Here is a 24,572-nt window from a genome sequence, read left to right on the forward strand (position 1 = left end):
TCTGAGCCAGAAGCGGAGTTGTGATTGGCAGAGACCACATGTTATGGGCGGGGCCTAGGCTGGGCTTTTATTGAGGTTGGGGCGGAGCTTAGGGAGGGGCGGGGCAGAACGGGGGCGGACCCCGAGCATGGAGCTGGAGTCGGAGAAGTGGTTGGCGGGGACCGAGCGCCCTGGGCGGGGTCGGAGCCGGCGGGGGCGGCGCCGAGCGGCGGGGGCGGTGCTAGGTCGCGCGGGGCCTGGGGCCGAGGCGGCGCTCGGCGCTAACAGCTGAGTCGGCTCGCGGCCTCCCGCCCCCTCCGTGCCCGGCCTTGACCCTGGTCTGGCCTGCCCGGGAGCCATGAGCCCCGGGCTGCTGCTGCTGCTCGGCAGCGCCGTCCTGGTCGCCTTCGGCCTCTGCTGCACCTTCGTGCACCGCGCTCGCAGCCGCTACGAGCACATCCCCGGGCCGCCGCGGCCCAGGTGAGCGGGAGGTGGGGGCGGGGGCCTGGAAGGGGCGCTCGAATAGGGGGTCGGGGGACCGCATCCAAGCCGGAGTCGGAGTCGAGGCCAGGGGTCAGCCTCGCCTTAGCGCGCGGCGGCGGCTTGGATACTGCGGCGGGGAGAGGGGCGCTAACTATTCTTAGTAACGAATTACTCACAGTCGCCGCAGCTGCTTGGCGACCACCGCGCTCGGCTGGGCCCCACAAACGTGATGGCAGCGACAACCCAGTTAGGTAGGCGCTATTGTTACCCCATCGGTCAGACCAGGAGACTGAGGCGCGCGGAGGCAAAGTCACCTGCCCAAGGTCACACCATGGATGAGCTTAAGCCTAGATGGAAGCCCAGATCAGCCTGGCTCCAAAGTGAGCGCTCTTAACTTTGGTGACTCGGCCGGGGTCACTCAACCAGGATTGGAACACACTGTACTTCGGTCCCATGCGCTTTTGTATTTCTGTCCTGGTAGGTCCTGTTCGTCTTCTTCCCTGGTACTTCCATTCCATCCTTGGCCCCCATCCCCTCAACTCCCCTCCCCCCACAAGAAGCGTACCTTTCTGAAGCTTAAATCACAGGTGTCATTTCTCGGCTCCAAAGGCTTCCCATCGCGTAGAACTAAATCTAATTCTAAATGAAGTCCAGTCCCTGGCCAGCAAGGCCCCTGCTGAGCTGTCAGAACCTGCCCTGAGGTTCTCTTCCCCCTCGCTTACTCACTGCTGCCCCAGGCAGCCTGCACCCCCATCCCCCCAGCTGATTCCCTTCTTGCTAGTTCCCCATCCACTCTGTTTAAAGTCCACTAGCCCCAGGCTCCTGATGGGGCCATCCCCCCGTGAAGTTACCTGCTGTTCACCTGTTGACTGTCCGCTCACCTGTTGACTGTCTTCCCCCCCTAGAATGTGAGCCCGGGAGGGCAGGGATGCCGCGGGGCTGGTGTATCCCCACCCAGCGCCGGGCACATGGAGGATGCTCAATAAATATGTGTTGAATGAATGAATAAACAACAGTATTAGACACACTTTTTAAAACCTCAGGACCTGAACATGCTGGCAGGCACCCGCTTCCAGCACAAGCCAGGTCCTGGTGTTAGAAGCCTGGATTCCTGTTTGGTGGGTTTGGGGAAGAGCTCTGTGGCTGGTGCTTCTCCCCGCTGGCTCTGTCCTCCCCGGCGCCCTCTCCCGCCCTGGGGTCTTCCTGACCCTTTCCCCCTTTTGTAGCAGCTCTGTCTTTCATGCCATGTTTCTTCCCAGCTTTCCAGACTTTACTTAAATACTAACTCCCCAGGGAGGTCTTACCTGCTTGCATGCTTAAATATATTCTATTCATTTTATAAACGCTAGGGGACCCTAATGGCAATTGGGTAATTAATTATGGGTGCAACCTCTTGTTAAGGGTCCGTCTCTCCCATGGGCCTGTGTCTGTCTCGTTCTCTGCTGTGTGCCCCACACCTAGCGCAGCAGTGTCTGGTATTCGCATAGTAGGCACTCGATAAACCACTGATTCAAGGTGGGAATCCCCGGAGAGTTCTGTTAGGGGCACGATCACCTGGCCAGTTTTCAGATCATTTGTTCTGATAGATCGCATTATGGCTGGCTTTCTCTGGAACCCAAGTGCTTCCAGCACTGCAGACCCGGTCAACCTCTTGAGTCAAGCCTCTCTCTGCTCCTCTCCCCGCATCTCTCTCCCTCCCCCCGCACCCCCCGTCATTGCATTTTTAAAATAAAATTCTGCGTGCCATATAACTTGCCCTTCTAAACTGTACCACCAGCACTCGCGTTTCATCGGCCCTAAAAGAAACCCCATACCAGTGAGCTGTCCCTCATCTCATCCCGACCCCCAGCTCCAGGCAGCCACTCATCTGCTTTCTGTCTTTACAGGTTTGCCTGTTCTGGGCATTGCATATAAATGCAATCATACAATATGTGGCCTTTGGTGTCTGGCTTCTTGCACTTAGCATGTTTTCAGGGTCACCCGTGGAATAGCCTGTGTCCCCATTTCTTTCCTTTTTAGATCTGAATTCTCCCCCAAAACCTTACATTTGTGTGTGGGGGGGGGAGGGGAGAGGAGTGGGAGGAGGCTGAATGTAATTATGGTTGGGCGCTTTGTTCTAAGGAGGTGAACCGAATAGGGCACAGGCAAAAGACTTTGGATGCAAAGTTGGTTGGTGATCAAACATAAAACGGCACTAAATGAAAGTTCTGAAACCGCTTCCAGCACAAATCAGGTGCTTTGGCATCCAAAGCCCGTGACCGGCAATCCCATGGTTGGCAAGAAATCAGTGTATTGAGTCTCCAGGGGTGGCATTTGCCCCTCGATGCCTCAGAGTTTTGCCAGCTTGCGGGCAAGGACGCCTCTGCCCTGCAAAGAGGCAGCCGCTGGGCTCCTGCACGCCGACCCTTTCTCCTCCTTATTCTGCAGGAGTCGCCAAGATGCCCTCTCCTCCAGGTTGCCCTCCCTGATTGCCCCTCCTCTGTGTTCTTATTACAAACAATACCCTGCTGCACACCGATCCACGTAGCGGCTGAAAACTCGGACTCAGTGTTCAGGTCCCACACAAACACTTTTAGCTTCTTGGTTTCTGTCATGCTCTAAACTCCTCATCAGCCCCCACTCTCCTGGTAGCATAGTGTGGGGCGGGGGGGCGGGGGTGGGTAGGGGGCGTGAACTTGACAATGAAAGTCTCACTCTCCCAGTGTTTTATTTCTTTTGCAATAAGTTCTTCAGGTTTGACTTCCCGGCGATGTTGGTTCTCTCCTCCCACTGCTACTTGCCAAGTTGCTGGGGGTGGGGGCTGTTCAACAAGTGATGGTGGAGACCCTCTGCTGGACTTCGGTGCCAGCTGAGCACTTACCACCTCATCCTTCCGGCACAAGGCACCACCACGGCCCCTCACCCTCACTCCTAGAGGGTGGCCCATCCTGCCACCCTCTGGGTGGTCTCACAGTGGGCTCTCCAGATGCCCTCTGCTCCAGTGACTGCCCACGCTTCTCTGCCCACAGGAAACTTGGGATCCCCACTGTGCCCGCCACAGTGTTTTAGGGAACGACACCCGCTGGGACCAGCCAGGCGGGGGATTTGCCCTCCCCTCTCTGCTGGGCTGCCCTGCCACTCCCAGTCCCCCACAGGGCATGCCAGGTGGGCTTCTGCTGCCCCCTCCCAGCCCCAGTGTTCCACCGTCTCTCATCCTGTGGTCCCTTACCTGCTCATTTCTAACCCATCTTCTGGCCCTGCCTTTGCCTCCCCAGCGCCCCCTGCAGGAACTGGAGGGAACGGGCTTTAGTTCCCTCTCTTGCCTGGCAGTGGAGACATGGCCACGCTGTGCCCCTGTCCTTCTCAAGGTGTCACTCGCCTTCCTCCCCAGGGGCCCTGGACCCCAGTGGTTAGGGCGCAGGACCTCGGAGTCGCCTGGGAGGGTGAGGAGTTCCAGGCTGTTCTCACTCAAAACAGGGCGTTTTCCTGCAAAGGAGCAGCTCTGGGGAGTGACCATGGATACCAGATAATTCTGGAAATACAGCCAGTGGTGCGTGGTGTCCGCGGTCCACCTTCCTGCAGGTGGAGCGGGATACGTTCAAGTCCTCACTTCGGGTGGGGCTCAGCTCCCCCCTCCCTTCCTCCCCGGCGGCTGCTGCCCGCCTCCAGCCTCCAGCCTCCCAGCCAGGGCGCTCTGCAGTCCCCGCACGCCCCCTCCGCCCCCCACCCGCACTCCCAGCCTTTCTTCTTGCCTCCCACTTCCCGGAGCAAATGCATCAGCCGAGAACTTCTTTTCAGGGCTCTGCTGCCACCGCCACCCCTTTGCCTGCCGCGGGCCGTTCGCCCTCCCCTTCCCGCTGGGCCCAGGGGCCCCGGCCAAGGCCAGCTGCCCTCGCAGCTCAGCAGCTCTGCCCCCACTGCCCCTCCCTGCGCCATCAGATTCCTTCTCCTCTGCATCCCTCCCATTTTTATATAATATGCTGTTAAAGCCACCCTTTTCTTCCCGCTCTCATTCCCTCTCTGCACCCCCACTGCGGCCTGCGGAGCAGCCTGCCTGTCTTTGGGCCCCGTTGTTCCCTCCTGTTCTCTCTTGAACCCACCACCCCATGGGGCTCCGGCTCCACCTCTCCACCCAACCTGCTTTGGTCCAGGTCCCAGCGACCTCCACGGAGCTCCTCCACGGTCCGTGCTGCCCTATCTGGCCCGTCCCCTCAGCAGCCGGGGCAGACGGATGCCTCCTTCCTCCAAAGCCTCTCTTCCAAGGCCCCAGCCCTTGGCTCTGGCTCTCCTGTGCCTCCTGCTCAGTCTCGCTGGCAGGCTGTCCCTTTGCTGCCTGCCCTTGGGGCTCTGGGTGTGAAAGCCAGTGCACCCCCCTGGGGACCTGGGACTTCAGCGCTGCCCCGAGGTGGGGGGACGGGGCCCCTGGTGGGCGGAGGCTGCTCTGGGGGGTGCTGAGCTGGAGCTTCCGCCTGCCCCTCCTGCAGGCAGAGTCCAGAGCCCGGGGGCTTGGCCTCTGGAAGCCTGCACACCTGCACGCACAGGGCAGGGGCAATGAGGGGCCTGCTGCTCCCTCTCAGCGCTGCTCCCCTTAGCGAGTGCAGCTCCACCTCCTCCCAGTGGCCAGGGTCTTCCCTGACACCTGTCACTCAGCACACCCACGTGGCCGGGCTCCTGGCTTCACTGTCACTCAGAATGGGATTGCTTCTCCCCTCCACCGGCCTGAGCCTGCATCACCTCTCACAGCCCTTCACTGGGGCCCCTGCCTCCACCCCTGAGCCCGCCTCCCCCTTCACTCTCAGCACAATACATTTAAAACCCAGATCCCGCCCTCGCTTTGCTCAAAACCCTTCACTGAGGGCAAAGCCAAAGCGTGGACAAGAGCCCACAAGGCCGTCCCTATCTGCCCCACCTTGGTGACCCCACCCTGGATCTTGGGTCCCTTGTGCACCCTGCTCTAGCCACACTGCCTTCCTTGAACTTACCGAGCCCACTTCCACCTCAGGACCTTTGCACCTGCCATTCCTCTGCTTCAAATGCTCTCCCCCCAGATACCTGCTTGGCCTAGTCCCTTGCTTCTTACAGCTCGCACCACACCTTCCTAGAGGGATGGTCCCTCACCTGCCTGTATAAAATGGCCACCCCACATCCAGCCCCAGCTCTCCTTGCCCCCCACTCGGATTTTTCTCCCATCACTCTCTGAATTCCTATTTACTTTCATGTTTGCATGTCTCCCGTCTTCCCCCAGGAGAATGAGGTCACTGACCCAGAAAATCCCAATTGCGGTTTTGTTGTCTGGATGCTGTAGCAAGTGAGCTTGACTGGAAAAGAGTCCTAGAGGAGACAGGAGGTCATGAGTCCCTTGGAACGTGCCTCAAGGTGACACCAAAGGGCTTGTCTGCAATTGGGTGATCACAGTGCAGGCTCAGTGTGGCCCCTCCATCCCCTGCTGATAAGGACTATGGGGAACCCTGGTTCCAGCCACACACCTGTGGGCAGGTGACCTCACCTCTCCAGCCTCAGCTGCCCTGCCTCCAGGTGGTGTGGGGCGGTCAGACGGGGTGAGGCTTAGCATGGCACCCAACATATGGAAAGTGCTCAATGAATGTCTCAAGGTAATTCCACACAACGTTACTGAGGGCCAGCCCCTGACCTGTACCCGGGAGATGGTTTTATTTCTCTCCACCACCTCTCCAAGGAGGCCTCTGGAGCCGGTCAGACTCAGGTTTGCATCCTGCCTGGTGACTCCAAGCCAGCGCCCTATCTCGCCATGCCTCAGTCCTCCCATCCACGAAGTGGGTCTAATAACGCCGGCCTCACAGGGCCCTGTGGGGAAGGGGCACTCTTTAATGGTGACGTCCAGTGATCACAATGCTTCTCATTTCTTCTAGTTTCCTTCTAGGACACCTTCCCTACTTCTGGAAAAAGGATGAGGCTTGTGGCCGCGTGCTCCAGGATGTGTTTTTGGACTGGTGGGTCCTAACTTGTCATTCATTGCCCTGATGCCAGGCCAGGCCCCATAGGGCCAGCCCAGTAGCACACACACTCCCTGCTCCCCTGCCCAGGCCACTCGCACCGCCAGCAGGTCCTCCCTGAGTGGGGAGGCACGGCAGGCTGGTTGGAAAGGCAATCCCGTGACCTTAGACCAGCCATCGGAACCTCTCCCGGCCTCAGCTTCCTCATCCGTAACCTGGGTGCGGGGCGTGACTGGATACGAGTCCTTGTGTGGGGTGGTGCTTTGTACTTCCCAGAGCCTTTCAGAGACCTGAGCTTGCTTGATCCCCAGTCCAACCTGTGGGGCAAAGGAGGAGAGTAGCAACCCCATTTCATGGATGTGGAAACTGAGACCTGCTGGGAGATGTGACTCAGTAGTGAGTCAGCCCCAGGACAGAGCCTGGGCCCCAAGCCCGTGGTGAGCCCCGTCCCGGGAGGGGACACCCCGTTTCTCCTGCTGGGCCTGGGCGGGTGACACTCACGTCTCCGGGCGCTGACAGCCTCCTTTGGGTCGCTTTGGTTTCCAGGGCTAAGAAGTACGGGCCTGTGGTGCGGGTCAATGTCTTCCACAAAACCTCGGTCATCGTCACGAGCCCCGAGTCGGTCAAGGTAGGAAACAGAGTGGTTTCCATGGGGATGGGCCTCCCCTGCCCGCGGTTGGGTGGTGAAACTTGGCCCTGGGGACGATGGGAGAAACGTTCCAGAGGCACACATATTGGGGCTGGTTTCCCGAGGACCCAAAGGGAATGGCTTCTTTCTAATCACCCCCCGTTGGCGGGCTCCTAAGGGCGGGGCTGTGTGAGGTGGGCAGGGAGGGGGCTTTGTTTTGGGACCCGTTTGGCACACACACGTTCTGTTAGTTCACCTCTCAGCCTCATGCCTTCGTTGGTGAGGTGAGAAGATAACCAACCTCTCTCTCTCTCAGGGCTGTGATGTAAATTAAATATTGATCGATTATTAGCAAATAAGGGTCAAAGGATACTTAACCGTGTTTGCCATGGGCCGTGTGCTTTTCTATGCGCCTCCCAGTTATTACCCCATTAGATCTCACAGGGCTAGGACCCTTATTAGTCCCCGTTTTAGCAACGAGGAGAGGGACACAGGGGCATTGAGGGGTCTGTAATGTGTCAGGATGGTGTCTGCTCTGCAGGTATTTAGAAAGAGTGGCCATCAGACCATCTACTTGGGAGTTAGCAGAATGGGCTCAAATCTGGGCTCTGCCACCAGGTGGCTGTGGGACCTGGACCTGTGACTGTATCGGTCTGGGTCTCGGTTTCCTTGTCTGTAACATACGGATGCTGCCTTTCTTACGGGGGTTGTGAGAATGGGACTGACACGATGTCTATGAGTTATCTAGCCCAGGCCTGGCCCACAGCGATTGCTCCATCAATGATGGTGCTGTTATACACGCAGGTGATGTGTGGGGCAATTCTCTGCATGGAGGGTGGCTGGTGGCACAAAGAGGGATGAAAACAACTTAGGGTGCAGATCAGGAGACAAGCTGGACTATTATAGTGCCTCTAGCAAGATGATAAAAATAACTTATAAAATACATTTTTATTAATTTCAGAGAGGAAGGGAGAGGGAGAGAGAATCATGGATCGGCTGCCTCCTGCACGCCCCACACTGGGGATCGAGCCCACAACCCAGACATGTGCCCTGACCGGGAATTGAACCATGATCCCCTGGTTCATAGGTCAATGTTCAACCACTGAGCCACACTGGATGGGCAAAAATAACTTTATTTTAAAAAGTTTAATTTGAAATACAGACAGAGTCTAAGACGTTTAAAAGCATGCTACCAAAAGCCATGCACAAAAATCGTCATGATGCTCAATGAGAAAAGAAGTGGAAAGATATATATCAATATGATGAAATACATTGGTGTACAGTCAAGTGTTAAACCAACCCTGAAATCCTGGTCATGATACAGTCTGCCCCTGGATACATGGATACAGTTTGCTCATCTTTCATTAAGAATTTTTGTTTCTATCTGTATTCTTTTCTTATAAGATCTTTGTCTGGTTTTGGTATCAGTTTAATCGGCCTCATAAGATGAGTTAGGAAATGATTTCTTTCCACTTTCTTTCTGAAAGAGCTTGTATGAGAGTCGTGTTATTTCTTCCTTTAATGTTGGATAGAATTCACTGGTGAAGCCATTGGCCTGGCACTTCTTTAGAGAAGTGTTATTTTGTCTTAATTACACATTCAGTTTCTTTAATTGCTATATGACCATCCAGATTTCCCATTTTTTTCTTAGTTTGATGTCTTTCAAGGAATTGGTCTATTTCTTTTAAATTGTTGAAACTATTGGTATAAAGTTGTCCACAATATTTATTTACCTTTTATGTTGTTGTTAATTCTCAGCTGAGGATATTTTTTTCCGTTGATTTTCAGAGAGAGTGGAAGGGAGAGAGAGAGACAGACAGAAACAGCAATGTGAGAGAGACACATTGATTGGTTGCCTCCTGCATGCACCCCGACCAGGGCCGGGAACCAAGGTATGTGCCCTTGACTGGAATCGCACCCCGGACCCTTCTGTCCGCAGGCTGACACTCTATCCACTGAGCCAAACCGGCCAGGGCTACTTATTATCTTTTCAATGTTTACCAGATCTGTGTGATAGTCACTTTTCCCAGGGAGCAAATCTCACAGCAACCAGCACCCCCCCGGGCTGATGTGCAGCAGGGATGTCGCCTCCCGTTTCCCAGCACCCCAGAATAAAGCTCAGCACCCCCAGGGCAGGCCCCTCCAGCCCCCCCAGTCCCCACCCTCTGCGGATGCACCAGTAACCCTGCTTCCCCTGCCTGGACCACAGTCATCTCTCCCCTCCCCCGCAGCCGATCAGCTGGATCCAAAGCCTAGGACCATTTACCATGTGTGTGATCTGGGGCCAGTTCTAACTCTCAGGTCCCTTCATCTCTATGTAAATGAGCACAGCAGGACCACCCACGTCCTAGGGTTGACTGGGCACTGAGTGATCTCCAGGTGCTGATGTGCCCCTGGCATTGACGGAGCACCTGCTGGGTGCCGGGCACCATTCTCACCCCTGTCATGTGGAACCAATTTATTCTTCACGCGGACCTACCAGGCAGGCACACTCTTTCCCCATCTTGTAAGATGAGGAAACTGAGAGCCAAGGGAGGAGAACGATTGCCCAGGGTCATAGGGTTGTTAGCAAAGGGAGGAGTGAGGAGGTTGAGCCCATGGTCAAATTCAAGCCCGCTGACTCCCAGCTGGGCTACACTGCCCTTGTCAAAAAGAAGGAACGCTTAACCATTTGAACAGCATGGATGGACCTGGGGAGCATTATATTAAGCAAAATAAGCCAGTCGGAGAAAGATAAATATCACGTGATCTCACTCACATGTGGGATATAATGATCAACATAAACTGATGAACTAAAATAGATCCAGAGACGTAGAAGCATCGAACAGTCCATCCAACCTCAGGGGGATGGCGGGGGGTGGGGAGGAGTGGAGGGTGAGAGATCAATGCATATAAGCATAACCCATGCACACAGTCAGTAAGGGGGGTGAGGGAATGTCCGGAGGGAGGGAGGGGGAATGAGCGGGGAGAGGCCAATGGTGGAAAAGGGAATCATATGTAATATTTTAAACAATAAAGAATTTTTTTAAAAAGAGCTGTTAGCTAATGTTACTATTGCACCAGGCAGCTCTTGGTGAGGAAGCTGACCTCCTCCAGGAAGCCTCCCGTGATTTCCATGGCTGGGTGGGCAGCAACAATCCTGCATCTGTGCCGAGTGTCTGTCCTATGTCCCGGACACTCTCCCTCCAGGCTCTCTGGGTCCAGAGCAGCCATGTCCTTCTTTGTTCTGGCCACGTTGGAAGGTGGCAAGGTGTGGGCATTGGAGTGAGGAAACCCCCCCAACATTGCTCTCCAGCTGTGTGGCCACAGGACAATTGCTTCACCCCTCGGCGCCCCGTTTTCCTCACCCCTGAAGTGGATGCTCTTGCTCCAGAGGGTTAGGCGAGGCCCCGGTGTGCGTGCTTACCCGGGAGCAGGCTCGGCTCCAGGTGATTATCTGGGGTGTGAGTCACGGATTGAAACGGGTGCCCGGACTGACGTTGGTGTTTTGGGATGTTTAGAAGTTCCTGATGTCCACCAAGTACAACAAGGATTCCAAGATGTACCATGCCATCCAGACTGTGTTTGGTGAGAGGTAAGGCGAGAGGGAGGGCCGGGGGGAGGCCTCTGGCTGGGAGGAGAGGGCTCAGGGGCCCCAGAGCCTTGGGGTAGCGTTAGGGGCCGAGCTCCTGGCTGCCAGGCACACAGCACGTGCCCCAGGCCTGGTGGCCACTGCTCTCATCATGGGCACCTCCCTTTTCCTCTCTCCCAGGGCAGGTGGGAGGGTGGGGGTCGCTGAGACTGGGACACATGATAACCTCATTTCTTTTTTGTTTACGGAGGTTAAATTCACATACATAAAATCCACCCTGTTAACCACATTGGAGGTACAATTCAGTGCATGTGGTATACTCACAGCGTGGTACAACCATCAGCTCTGTCCGCTCCCAGAACATTGTTGTCGCCCCAAAGGGGACCCCCTGGCCACCTGGCCGTCAGCCCCGCCCCCCAGCCTGCTTCTCTCATCAGTGTCTGTGCCCCGCAGGCTGTTTGGCCAAGGCTTGGTGTCCGAGTGTGACTACGAGCGCTGGCACAAGCAGCGGAGAGTCATGGACCTGGCCTTCAGCCGCAGGTGAGCGTGGCCGGCCGGGCAGCGTGGGTCCTGGCTGGGCAGGGCGGTGCTGGGCTGCTGGGCTGCTGGGCTGCTGGGCTGCTGGGCTGCTGGGCAGGGGAGGCGGAGGGGCTCATCCAGGCAGCAGGGACAGAGGGAGGAGGCCGGCCAGTGGGGCGTGAGGCGGAGAGAGGTCCTTATCAGTTTGTGGATATCAGGGTTGTGACAAGGACGTCTGGACGTGTGGGGGTCCCTGTCCCCCAGGAGCTCCCCCGGCGCAGGCCTCATCACTCTCATCTGGGCTTTTTATTTTATTATAGTTTTCATTTTGGGTAACATTTGATTTTTTAAGTAACTCACATTCAGATACAATTCACATACCACGTAATTCACCCATTTACAGGGTGCAACTTAATGGTTTTGAGTATATTCAAAACCTGTACAGCCATCACCGTGGTCAATTTTAGGACATTCTTGTCACCCATCCCCCCACCCCCCCTCTGTGCCCGCAGCTCCTGGCACCCACTCGCCTGCTTTCTGTCTGGATTTTCCTATTCTGGACATTCCCTATAAACGGAATCCCACACGTGTGGCCTTTGTGTCTGGCTTCTTTCACGCAGCACCACGAGGGCCATTCATGCCACATGATGCACCAGAAATGCGTTCCTTTTTACTGCCAGCGACGACTCTGCTGTCTCGATGGGCCGCGTTGGCTCATCCGCCCTCATCAGCTGACGGGCACGTGGGTTGTTTCCGGTTTTGGGCTTTTGTGAATCGTGCTGCTCTGAGCATTCATGTATTAGTGCAAGTCTGTGTGCGGACGTGCGTTTCCGTTTTTCTTGGGCGTGTCCCCAGGAGCGAGGCTGCTGGGTCACCTGGTAAGCCTGTGTTTAACATTCAGAGGAAGGTTAATCATTTATTTTGATATAACTTCAAATTTGCAGAAAAACTGCCAAGATAGTTTAGGGAACTCCTGTGTGTCTTTAACCCAGATTCACTTTTAAAATCACATCTGTTTATCGTTTCTTCTCTATGTGTAAATGTAAATATGCTGACGGTTCTCTGTGTGTGTGTATACATGATTCACATTACTTAATATCATGTGTATTTTTAAACCATTTGAGAGTAAGTTGGGAGACACTGTGACCCCTTCCCTTAAATATTTCTGTGTGTATTTCCTAAGCACAAGGACTTTCTCTCACATGACTACCATATAGTTATCAAATGAGGACATGGAACATGCTGTCCAAACAGTCAGCCTGAATGTGAGTGAATAGGAGAAAAGGACAACTACAAGTAATCTTGCACAGACGTAAGCGCTTGCAAACCATGCTAGTGTGATGAAGAAGTCGAGGGTGCTGTGGGAGCATCACTCAGCCTACCTGGGGCTCAAGAGACGTTCCCAAAGGAAGGGGCACCTGGGTGTCCAGCTGGAGAGTGGACAGGCATAGGTGGTAACGGGCGTGGGGATGGAAGGTGCCAGGGAGGAGAGCTCCGGGCAGAAAGGACAGCATGTGCAAAGGCCCTGAGGTGGGAAGGAACATTGCGCTTTGGAGGAGCTAAAAGGCCACTGTAACAGGAAGGCCATGCTGCAGGTGGCAGTGGGCAGGGGACAGGGTCTGCCTCCTGGTCCAGGTGAGGATTTTTGCCTCCCTCCTAAGAGCGACAGGGTGCTCCCAAGTGGCTTAGGTAAGGGACCCCATCAGAATGGTGCTTCTGTCTGGCCTGGGCCACAGAGGGTAAGACGTGAGCCAGCGTGGGGTGGGGTGGGGCCAGGCAGCGGCAGCAGGAGGATGCGGGCCTTGCCGGAGCAGGGAAGCCAGAGCAGGGTTGGTGGATGGGGAGCGAAGAGCTGATTTTCGTTCCTAATTTAAAAAATGGATCCTTTTTCTCTTCTCCCATTTTTTTCTTTTTCATGTTTTAAAAAATGTCGTATTTGGAAACGTCACATTTCTAGATACGTTTTAGGAATAAGAATAGGAGAAAGAACAGCCCTATATCCTTTACCCAGATTGTTAACATTAAAAAGCGCCTTTGATTTCAAAAGCAGCACCTTCTGTTAGTGAAAAGTCAGAAATGTGTAATGTGCCGAGTGGCAGTCTCCCCCTTCCCGCACTTCCCTTGGGGATGCCACGTTTGTGAGTTTGGAGTGCATCCTTCCACGCGTCTTTCTAAGCTCTAGGCCTGGCCGATGAGCCGGCTGGCTGTCCCGGGGCAGGGGGCGCGGTGTGTTGGGATCCCTGGGTTGCGGACTCATGTCCCTGTGGTCTGGCGCTGTGACTGCTCACGGGCAGGGAATGGGACGGGAAAGCCAGGCTGCAGGTGGCAGCCCGGGGCAGGGCAGCGCCCGCGGAGAGGCTGGTGGGGAAACTCATGGATTCTGGAGACCGAAGACGCCTTGCCTCCCTTCCTTCCCGCTGTCCCGTGGAGTTTCTACACTGTCACATCGTCGTGAGGTCAGAGCTGAGGGGCCCAATGACAGAACGAGGACCCGTGGGGCCGTGTGGACAAGGGCAAAGCGGCAGCGGCAGCAGAGTGGAGGGGAATGTGAAACCTCAGGGCTCGTTTGGTGAGGGAACCCAAGCCCGGGAGCTGTGCCTCCCGCAGAAGCCCTGGGCTGGTCCCGCGGCCGCTGACGCGTGTGCTGTTTCCCCAGCTCCTTGGTCAGCCTGATGGAGACATTCAACGAGAAAGCGGAGCAGCTGGTGGAGATCCTGGAGGCCAAGGCGGACGGGCAGACCCCGGTGTCCATGCAGGAGATGCTGACCTGCACCACCATGGACATCCTGGCCAAGGTGAGGGGTGGACGGCCCCCCCTCCCCCACCCCGGGGCAGAGGGCTCCTCTTCCCTCCCTCTTCCCCTTCCTTGCCTTCCTCCTTTCCTTGCTGCTCCCCCGTGCCAGCGGCCCCTTCTCTGGGCCAAGCGCTTCGTGTCTCCTTAACTATTCCAAACAACCCAGCGTGAGACGGGAGCCGCTAGCTCATTCTCTAGAAATGGACGCCGAGAGGGGTGGGCACTGGCCCAGGCTGGTCAGGGGCAGAAGCAGGACTGGCTCTGCGGTCTGCCGTCCTCCCAGCCCAAAGCCCACCTGCCGCCCCTCAGCTCCCCGTGGGGTAGCGGCTTGGCTGTTTACCCCGGCAGACCCAGCAGTGGCCCAGGTAGCCCCGAACCCAGGGGAAGGCAGGCTGGGCAGCTGGGGTGTAGGGACAGGGAGTGAAGCAGCGTTGTCATTCAGCCATTCCCTGGGCAGCTGGGTGCAGAGTGGACGCCCACGGGAGGCTGTGTCTCAGGGGCAATGCATCGTGTCAAGGAAGGAGTTGAGGTTTACTTAGGGGTTACCCTGTGACGTAATTCTCACCACATTCTACGGGGTTGGAAGTATGGCTCATGGCAGGGAGTCTGTGACCCGATGCAGGCCAGTCCTTGGCCCGGGGTCTGAGTCTCCAGCTGAACGGTGCCCGGCGCTGCCCTGGGCTTCGGTCCTCCCATCCCCAGGTCTGAGCCCGGCCTGTTCTCTCCCCAGGCAGCCTTTGGCATGGAGACTGGCATGCTGCTGGGCGCCCAGAAGCCCCTGTCCGGGAAGGTGAAGCTGATCTTGGAGGGCATCACTGCGTCCCGCAACACGCTGGCGAAGGTGCGCCCGCACCCCTCCGGCGGCCAGCCGCCCGTGCGGGTGTCCTCTTCCGCTGGGGCGCCTCCGCCAGGGATTTTTCCAGAATGAGTTCTGAGTTCCGGTTTGTAGATGTGAAGTGACTTCGACTCAGTTAGGATTTGCATACGTTGCCTCAAGGGGAGGCTCGGAATGAAAGTGGATTATGTAAATTAGGAGTGACCTTTCTCTCATGTAAAATGACCCCCTGAAACGGGCACTCTGGGATGGCTAGGATGGCTCCACAATGTCACGTGTTCCTGGATTTTCTTTCTTTCTTTCTTTCTTTTTAAATATATTTTTATTGATTTCAGAGAGGCAGGGAGAGGGAGAGAGAGATACAAACATCAATGATGAGAGAGAATCATTGATCGGCTGCCTCTTGCACGCCCCCAACTGGGGATCCACCCTGCAACTCAGGCATGTGCCCTTGACTGGAATCGAACCCGGGACCCTACAGTCCACAGCTCTATCCACTGAGCCGAACTGGCTAGGGCTGGATTTTCTTATTGCACTACTGTCTCCAGCACATCGCCTCATTGTCATACGATGGCTGCTGCAGCTCCAGCTGTCACCCCCTGGTTCCAGGCTTGAAGGAGGACGAAGGGAGAAAGTGGTGCTTGAGCTGATTCTCAGACCGATGCCCAGGGCCCCCTCCATTCCCTGAGGCTCAGCCTCTGAGTTTGCAGCCCTCTGAGCCCCCCATTTTTTCAGCCGCTGATTCCAGCTCCCTGCCCTCTGGCTGTGGTTTCCTCCCTGACTGCAGTCCTAGCCGCCTCGATCCTTCAGGGACCCCTTACCTTTTCAGGGCTTCCTGAATGCTCTCAGGCATCTCTCCCATCGTTTTCAGGGGTTTGGTGCGGGAGGGGAAGCCGGTGGATGCTTGGGCCTAGCCGGCCTTCGGGACCTGTCTCCCTGGCGCCTTTATCTTTTCTAACATGTCCTCGCATTCCCCCCACCTCCCAGCTTGCCGGTGGATGTATGGTCCTTTGGGAGCTGGGTGGGGGCAGCGGGGGCAGCGGGGGCAGCGGGGGCAGCGGGGGCAGCGGGGGCGTTCCGTGGCCCGTCCTGAGCTGGGGCTCTTGTTTAGTTCATGCCCGGGAAGTGGAAGCAGCTCCGGGAGATCCGGGAGAGCGTCCGCTTTCTGCGCCAGGTGGGCAAGGACTGGGTGCAGCGCCGCCGGGAGGCCCTGAAGCGGGGCGAGGACGTCCCTGCCGACATCCTCACGCAGATCCTCAAAGGTGGGGAGCCCTCTGCGGGGCGGGTGCCGGGGCGCCTCCTGACAAGGCGACTGTCCTTTGGGTCTTGGAAAGGGGATGTGAGCGTGGCAGACGCTGCCGCCGGGCCCTGAGCCGCCGCTTGTCTTTCAGCCGAAGAGGGCGCCCAGGACGACGAGGTTCTGCTGGACAACTTCGTCACCTTCTTCATTGCCGGTTCGTAGCTGCATCGCGACCAGGGGCTCTGAGCTCTGCAGGAACGATGGGCCCCTGGAATCTGGACTCTGGGAGGTTTTCCTGGCTGACTGAGCAGAGTTAGGCTGTGGGATTGGGGGGCTGGGCCGAGGGGAGCGAAGCCTCTCCATGCCTGCGGGGGGGGGGGGGGGTCCAGGAGGCCCTCTTGGTGGCATCTGGCCTGTTAATGGCGCTGGCCGTCCTGGGGACGTGTGAAGCTGCCTTTTGGGGCTCAGGAGAGCTTGGCCGTGTGAATTCATGTTTCCGCCTCACTCAGAATTGGGGATGCGGGGTCAGCCTCATTCATTGCTCATCAAATATTTCTTGAGCATCGATCTTCACCTAGAAAACTCCTCCTCACTCTTCAGGACCCCCCAGGTGCTTCTTCCCTGGGGAAGCCCTCCGTCATTACACAGACACATCAGCCACGCCCCCCCCCCCCCGCCCCCGGGAGCTCTCCATGGTGCCCAGAGCTTCTCTGCCCGCATGTCTCACAGTTTAAGTTGCATATTTGTTGGTGTGATTTGATCAACGAGATGCGCTCTGTGACCTCAGAGAGACACATTGGTCTCAGCCTCAGCTTTCTCTTCTGCAAAATGGGGATGGACCCCCCCTCAGGCCAGGCCAGGCCCAGGGATGGTTGGAGGAAGGGGTTTAGAGTGTGAACACCAGATGCCCTTTATCTGACCACACTGGCTGGCATCAGCTGACGTGGAAGTGGGCAGTTGTCCCTTTATATCCATACACCCAGCTCAACCCTAGGGAGCAGAGGTGAGGGCCTGAGCTGCCACCGGGGGCTTGGGGTCTCAGAAGCCAGACAGTAGCTACTTTATGATCTGTGTGGAGCTGCCACTCTCCTCCTTTCCTGCAGGTCATGAGACGTCCGCCAATCACTTGGCATTCACGGTGATGGAGCTGTCACGCCAGCCCGAGATCTTAGCAAGGTACGGAGAGGGGGCCAGGGGGTGGGGGGCTTTCCTTGATGTTGGTGAAGGGGTTTGTCCAATGTCTTATTCCTCAAGGGCCACCTGCTCCCACTGCCCTTGGCTGAGCCCTCTGCATTGTGTCCTGCTTCTCTTCACCCCAGGGCCTTTGCACATGCTGTTCCTGCCTCTGGAAGGTCTTTCCCCTGCTTTCCTCCTAGAAAACAACAACTCTTTCCCCTCCTCCTCCTCCTCCTCCTCCTTCTCCTCCTCCTCCTCCCCTCCCCTCCCCTCCTCCTTTCTCCTTCTCCTCCGCTTCTCCTTCACCTACTTCTCAGACCCCTAAAGTAGCCACTAGCCACCTCCCAGCTCATAAATGCATTTTCTCCTGGGACTGTTTGCTTCAAGTCTTTTTCAGTCATGGACTGGAAGCCCCAAGATTCCAGGGACCGTGGCTCTTTCCCTCCCCACTTAGTGCCTGGCCAGGGACTGCCTGTGAGGCCTGCACAGAATTCTAAGTAAAATGCCGAGGGGGCACCCGTCTTCAGCTGGCAGGAAAGGGGGGATGCCTAGGCAGATGGCATCTGAGTGGGCCATTGGCTTCCTTAAATACAAACAGGTTCCCCCAAAGACTGAGCCAAATGTGAGAGTGTCCTAAAAATGCCAGGCGATGCCAGTGAGCATGCCGTCACCCACATAGCACGGCAGGGAGGGCGCTAGGGCGGTGGGAGAGGCCTGCGGTTAGTGGTTATCATGGCCTAAAGGGCAGGGGGAATGGCTTCTTGAGAACATGAGATCATTTATTGGGTTTCTAAAAGGAAGTCATAATAATATGCTCTTTATAAAAAAATTTGGAAACGAGCAGAAAAGTTAAAGCGACAACATTAATAATCTATATATATAAAAGCCTAAGCGACCAGCCGACCATCCAACCGGTAGCTATGACACACACTGACCACCAGGGGGCAGACGCTCACTGCAGGAGCTGCCTCCTGGTGGTCAGTGTGCTCTCATGGGGAGCTCCACTCAGCCACAAGCCAGGCTGATGGCTGTGAGCACAGCAACAGTGGTGGGAGCCTCTCCCGCCTCCTTGGCAATGCTAAGAATGTCCGACTGTGGCTTAAGGAGCAGGCCTAAGCCATCAGTCAGACATCCCCTGAGGGCTCCCGGGCTGCCAGAGGGATGTCTGACTGCCAGCTTAGGCCCCATTCCCTGGGGAGTGGGCCTAAACTGGCAGGTGGACATCCCCCGAGGGCTCCTGGACTGTGAGAGGGTGCAGGCCGGGCTGAGGGACACCCTCCACCCCCAGTGCATGAATTTTTGTGCACCAGGCCTCTAGTAATAATAATAAATCTGTCCATGGTGGCCCCACCCTTCCAGAGACAGTTCATGCTTAACTACTGAATTTCACCATTTATTTTGCCACGACATCACCCCATGTTATTGTAATCTCTTCTCAAATCCACTTTTTAGAAATGTCATGGTAAAGTGCACATATATAACATAAAATTGACCATTTTAACTGCTTTAACTGTACAGCTCAGGGGCATTAAGTGGATTCACATTGTCATGTACCCATCCCCCCACCATCCCCAGAACCTTCCCATCTTCCCAAAAGGAAACTCTGTCCCCATCACACAAGAACTCCCACCCCCTCTTCCCAAGCTCTGGTGACCCCCATTCTACTGTCTGCCTAGCACCCGAGTTCTCCAGGTACTGTGAGGTGCGTCCACGTGGGAGCAGGTGTCAGGACGCCGTTCCTTCTTATGGCTGAGTTCCTCTTCCATTGTGTGGCTGGGCCATTCTTGTGGAGGCATCCGTGGACGTGAGGTTGCCTCCGCCTTTTGGCTGCAGTGAATAACGCTGCTACAAACATGAGTGTACAGACATTTATTTGTACTTTTAGTTCCCCTGGGCCAGTGGTCGGCAAACTGGCCCCTTGAGTGTGGCTCTTCCACAAAATACCACATGCGGGCGTGCACCTACAGTGAGATTGAAACTTCGTGGCCCATGCCACGGGGCCAAAGAGCCGCATGTGGCTCGCAAGCCGCGGTTTGTCGACCACTGCCCTGGGAGCACACCCGGAGGTGGGATTGCGGGTCAGATGCTAATTCCGTGTTAATTTTTGAGGAACTGTCCTATCGCTTTCCACCATTTACCTTCCCACCCACCAGGGTTCCGGCTTTTCCACATCTGCCACCTTGTTCTCCTCTGTTGTTGACAACAGCCCTCCCAGTGGGTGTGAGGGGGCCCTACCCACTCGTAGTGCTGGAGGTTATCCTAGCAGGCGCCTCCCGAGGCTCTCTTGCTAGGTCTCTGCACCGCGCATTCCGCTGTCTCCAGCTGGCTGCGCGTGGCCTGGGCTGAGAGGGGCGCCTGTGGGCAAAGCCCTCGCTCTGGCGCGTTGATTTCTTGCAGCCGGTTCCCAGCGGCGCACACAGAGGGTGAACGTTGTAAAGAGCCTGGGACACGGCTCCCATTGCTTGGGCTCCTTGGTTTGGACATGGCAGTTCCCGGATGTCTTAAACCAGTGGTTCTCAACCTTCCTAATGCCACGACCCTTTAATACAGTTCCTCATGTTGTGGTGACCCCTAATTTCATTGTTACAAATTGAACATAATTAAAGCATAGTGGTTAATCACAAAAACAATATGTAATTATAGATGTGTTTTCCCATGGTCTTAGGTGACCCCTGTGAAAGGGTCATTCGACCCCCAAAGGGGTTGCGACCCACAGGTTGAGAACCTTTGTTTAAACAATTGGGGGAAGCAGTGTTCACGGGGGGCACCCCAACCTCTCTCTGCAGGCTTCCTTCCACCCCCCCACCCCCCACCCCGCTTCTTATAACTCTGTCCTTGGAGAGGAACTTGTCTTTGACCCCACAGGCTGCAGGCCGAGGTGGACGAGGTCATCGGCTCTAAGCGGCACCTGGACTACGAGGACCTGGGGAGGCTGCAGTACCTGTCCCAGGTGGGGGGGCGGGGCGGGGCGGGCGCTTCGGGGCAGATGCGGGGGACTCGTGGGTTTAGGCCGCCCTAACCCATTAGAATGGGGTTCTCTGAGCTCGCTGCTCGGGGAGCCCCTGGGAGACTAAAACAGCCCCACGCCAGGCTGCCCCGGACCAACGACACCACGGTCGCTGGGGGCGGCCCCGGCAGCCGCGTGGGCAGGCTTCGCAGGTAACGCCAGGATGCAGCCGAGGTCGGAAACAGCGCGCCCTGAGTGGAGATCCACAGGCCCGAGCTTCCGCTGGGGAGCAGGCCCAGCACCCTCCCCTGGGAGACAGAGCAGAGCAGGGGGCCTCGCCTGAGCCATGGGACTCAGGATGGAGGGACCCCGGTGCAGAGGGAGGTCTGGCTCCCGGTCCAGGCCCTGCTGCTATGGCTTTGCCAACCCCCTTCTCCTTCTGGGCCTCAGTTTCTCCTTTGGTCGAATGAGGGTGGAACACAAAGGTGAAGGTCACTCTGCAGGGGCCCGGGACCCAGTCCTGGACTCGGGCGCAGTCAGTGCCGGGAGCGGGAGCAGAGATGGGGCTGGGCTGTGTCCCCTGGGGTCTCCCCTTCCTCTCGCTTCCTCTGCGTGTGGCTCTGCAGGTCCTCAAAGAGTCGCTGAGGCTGTACCCGCCTGCGTGGGGCACCTTTCGCCTGCTGGAGGAGGACACCTTGATTGATGGGGTCAGAGTCCCCGGCAACACCCCGCTCCTGGTGCGTGGGGGCCCTGCCTGCCCGCCCCGCGGTGGCTGATGTGGGCGCCCTTCTGAGGTGGGGGCGAGGGGTCCGTGGCCCCGTTCTCCTCACTGTGTGTTCTCATCCGGGTCTCACTGTAAGCCCATGAGGTCTTTCTCCCCCCTTCACTCTGTCCTGTTTAGATTACAGGGGAGGGTTCTGGACGGGGTGCCCCACCCCCAGCGGAGGGCCCTGAGGCTCAGAGAGGTGATTCCTCTTGTGTAAGAAGGAAACCCTTCCCTATCCTGAGCTCAGCACACCCACTGACATCGCCTTCTAAGTTCATTTATTTATTTACTAGCCTCACCCGAGGACATTTTTCCAGTGCTTTTTAGAGCGAGTGGGAGAGAGAGGGAAAGACAGCTAGAAATATCGATGTGAGAGAAATACATTGATTGGTTGCCTCCAGGGCCTGGGCCGGGGAGGAGCCGGCAACTGAGGTACGTGCCCTTGACCGGAATCGAACGCAGGATCCTTCAGTCTGCAGGCCAGTGCTCTATCCACTGAGCCAAACCAGCTAGGGCTGGCTTCTAAGTTTACATTTTTCTTTTGAAAGTGAGGTTCTTATCTACGTGGACTTGACCCTGTGCATGGTGTGAGGGAGGGAGGCCTGTTCGTCAGCTGGGGTTGCCATAACGCAGGGCCACAGCCGGGGGCTCACACAGCAGAAACGTACTGTCTGGCAGGTCAGGAGGCTGGAAGTCGGAGAGCAAGGTGCCGGTAGGGTTGGTCTCTGAGCCTGGATTCCCGGGCCTCAGTGCTACCTTGTAAGATGGGGCTGGTGGCCACAGTTTACTGACAAGAGTCGACAGGACATACATCACTTGTTCGGCCAAAACCCCTGGCACAGAGTCAGCGCCCTTTGCTGCCTGAGACCCCTTCCTGCCTGATGCTCCCCTCACTTTTCAGAGCTCAGTCCCAGGCCCGTCTCCATCATTGAGACAGAGCCAGGGCAGAGCGGCTGAGGGAGACACTGTGCAGGGTCAAGAGGCAGAGGCTGGCACCCGGGCCGGTTGTGGGGGCGTGCCTGGCCCCTGGGGGCAGGGCACGGAGCATCAGGGTGATCAGGAGGCTCTGCGAGGGCAGGTGGAAGGCTGGGGGGCCTGCAGCTCCCACCCCCAGGCAAGCCTGGTGTTGAACAGCATGGCTCTCAGGATGGGGAGAGAGATGGCCTCGCAGCAGACCTGAGTTTGAGTCTCAGTTTGGCCGTTTACTGGTCAGGTGACTTCAGGCAAATCACGAACCTCTCTGAGCCTCAGTTTCCTCATGTGAAAATAGGGGTCAGAGTCACGCTCCCACGGGTGGGCCAGGCGTGGGACGACACAGCACACCAGGTAGTGGTCGGGGCATGTTGGCCACCCCCTTTCTTCCTCTTAGAGACTTCCCAGGGGCCAGTGGGGCCCCACAATGGCCCAGATGGGTGGGTGGGGAGATGGGGGGGTGTGTGGAGGGATGGATGGGTGGAGTAGAGCAGGAGTGGGGGCTTGGGAGACTACTCTGTCCAAATCACCCCACTGGGTGGCCGCAGCAGGTGGGGGAGGTGCGAGGGTTCCGATTCTTGGAGCCAGAGACAAGCGTAGCCTCTGCCCGGCAGTTCAGCACCTACGTCATGGGCCGGATGGACACGTACTTTGAGGACCCGCTGACCTTCAACCCGGATCGCTTCGGCCCCAAAGCACCCAAGTAAGTCTCCCTGTGAGCCGTCCATGAGGGAGGTCTGGTGGGACAAGGACGGTCCTGGGGCCTCTGGTCTGAGCTGCCCGTGCCCACCGAGCCCATGTAGCCTTCCAGATCCACGTGAGGAGCTGTCACCCCCACCGTGCCCGCTTTTACAGGGAGGAAATCACAGCTCAGAGAGCTTAGCCCGAGGGTGCACAGCCCCTAAGTGGCAGAGCTGGGATTTGAGCCCAGCTCAGACTGGTTCTAAAGCCCATACTTATAACCAGTCCTTACACTAGGAAGTCCTTGGGCAAGTGACTGCACCTCCCTTGGCCTTGATGTTCCTATCTGAGAAATGGGAACACCGCTGGCTCCCTCTGGGGGAGTGAATAGGCGAAAGGGCTGAAGCAATGCGGGGGCCAGGCTCCAGGGACAGAGCCCCCTGAGTCCAGATCCAGGCTGCCCAGAGCTGGACGTGTAACAGGCCCAATGATAAGTGACATGGGGCCTCGGGCGGGCTGCTCTGCCTCTCTGAGCCTCAGTTCCTCCATCTGTGAAGTGGGGATAATGACGGCTCCTCCGGCAGGCTCAGAGGAGGATGTGTGAGAAAATGCCGAGCGAGCGCAGCAGAGGCAGCTGCTGTGTTCAGTGTGTGCAAACCCCAGCCCGCCCGTCTCGGGCACCTCCTGATGACTCTCTCCCCACAGGCCGCGGTTCACCTACTTCCCCTTCTCGCTGGGCCCGCGCTCCTGCATCGGGCAGCAGTTTGCTCAGGTAGGAGCCAGGGCTGCGGAGGGACTGCAGGGGTGGGGTCTTGATCTGGGCCAGGACGCAGTTGGAGCCCTGCCCCGCCCCGGCTGCCCTGGCCGGGGGCTGGGGGGCCAGTGTCCATGGCCTTTGTGCTCACTGACTCCCACTATCCCGCCCCCCCCCCCCCCACATGCGCAGATGGAGGTGAAGGTGGTGATGGCCAAGCTGCTGCAGAGGCTGGAGTTCCGGCTGGTGCCCGGGCAGCGGTTCGGGGTGCAGGAACAGGCCACGCTCAAGCCACTGGACCCCGTGCTCTGCACCCTGCAGCCCCGGGGCTGGCAGCCCGCGCCCCCGCCCCCGCCCTGCTGAGGCACCTGGGGCAGAATCGGACTCCTTGGGCAGGGGCCGCACCCACCCTCCTCTGCAACCCACTGCCACCCAGCCTGCTCCCTGTCCTCTTCCTCAGGGGGCCTCCACGCCGGCTCCCAGAGGGCCTTCTCCCAACCACCTCCTGCTTCACGCCCCTCAGAGCTCCCTGTCCGCTGCTAATCCACTGCCCTTCCTGGACCAGCCCCTGCCTAACTCCCAGCTGCCTCCCAAATGTGCCATCACCGCGCCCCCACTGCCCCCGACCCCACCTCTGCACAGGCCACTCCCTCTGCCAGACACCCTAACTCTTGCTTACTCCCTAAAACCCTCCTCAGGTGTCACCTCCTCCAGGAAGCCCTCCCTGCCACCCCCGGCCGGGCCAGGGGCCCCTCCTCTGTGCTTCCTTGGTCACCTGTGCTACCTCTAACACCACACTGACCACTGTTTCGTGAGTGCCCTTTGAAGTGACCGACCACCCTGCCAGGCTGTGAGCGCCTCAAGCGTGGGGTCTGTGTGTGATTCGTCTCTGAGGCCCCCATGCCCACCGAGGGCCTGGCACAGAGTCGATGCTCAATAAATATGTGTTGACTGCATGAATGACCGGCCAGACCAGGCCAGGGTGCTCTGCCCTCAGTTTGCTCATCTGTAAAGTGGGGGTGATGTTGAGGCCCGTCTCTCTAAGGGCTGGCACTGCTCCGGAAGTTGCCCCTGGAGAGGCCCAGACATCGTGCCCTCGGGACAAAACTGCCCAGGTTACTGGGAGGCCCCGTGTTAGCAGACACCTGCCCTTTTACATGCAAGGCCATGCCCCTGGGTGTGGCGTGAGGCTGGGATTGTAGGCAGGGTTTGGAGAGCTTGATGTAAGAGGGCCGGGGGTGGGGGCCGGTCTACTCCCAACCAGGCCACTGGCTCA

The 24,572-nt window shown here is 57.4% G+C and overlaps 1 protein-coding gene across 1 annotated transcript; it reads left to right on the plus strand.

Annotated features, from left to right (window-relative positions):
- The first annotated feature begins 234 nt into the window (after positions 1-234).
- LOC132229663 (cholesterol 24-hydroxylase) lies at positions 235-24,252 on the plus strand. Its single transcript, XM_059686199.1, has 15 exons — positions 235-459; positions 6,330-6,410; positions 6,960-7,041; positions 10,542-10,615; positions 11,066-11,152; positions 13,788-13,926; positions 14,656-14,766; positions 15,872-16,022; positions 16,152-16,214; positions 17,104-17,176; positions 20,042-20,126; positions 20,750-20,860; positions 22,476-22,564; positions 23,248-23,314; positions 23,489-24,252. Exons 1-15 carry the CDS (start codon positions 338-340, stop codon positions 23,657-23,659), a joined length of 1,506 nt encoding a protein of 501 aa, XP_059542182.1. The 5' UTR covers positions 235-337; the 3' UTR covers positions 23,660-24,252.
- The last annotated feature ends 320 nt before the right edge of the window (positions 24,253-24,572 follow it).

This window comes from Myotis daubentonii, chromosome 1, assembly GCF_963259705.1.
Source record: "Myotis daubentonii chromosome 1, mMyoDau2.1, whole genome shotgun sequence".
Taxonomy (NCBI): domain Eukaryota; kingdom Metazoa; phylum Chordata; class Mammalia; order Chiroptera; family Vespertilionidae; genus Myotis; species Myotis daubentonii.

Bases quoted from the DNA above. Each gene is read 5' to 3' on its own strand.
- LOC132229663 (XM_059686199.1), top strand. From the start codon at position 338: ATGAGCCCCGGGCTGCTGCTGCTGCTCGGCAGCGCCGTCCTGGTCGCC. The intron at 10,616-11,065 runs GTAAGGCGAGAG...TGTGCCCCGCAG, and splicing joins CAGACTGTGTTTGGTGAGAG to GCTGTTTGGCCAAGGCTTGG. The intron at 22,565-23,247 runs GTAAGTCTCCCT...CTCTCCCCACAG, and splicing joins TTCGGCCCCAAAGCACCCAA to GCCGCGGTTCACCTACTTCC.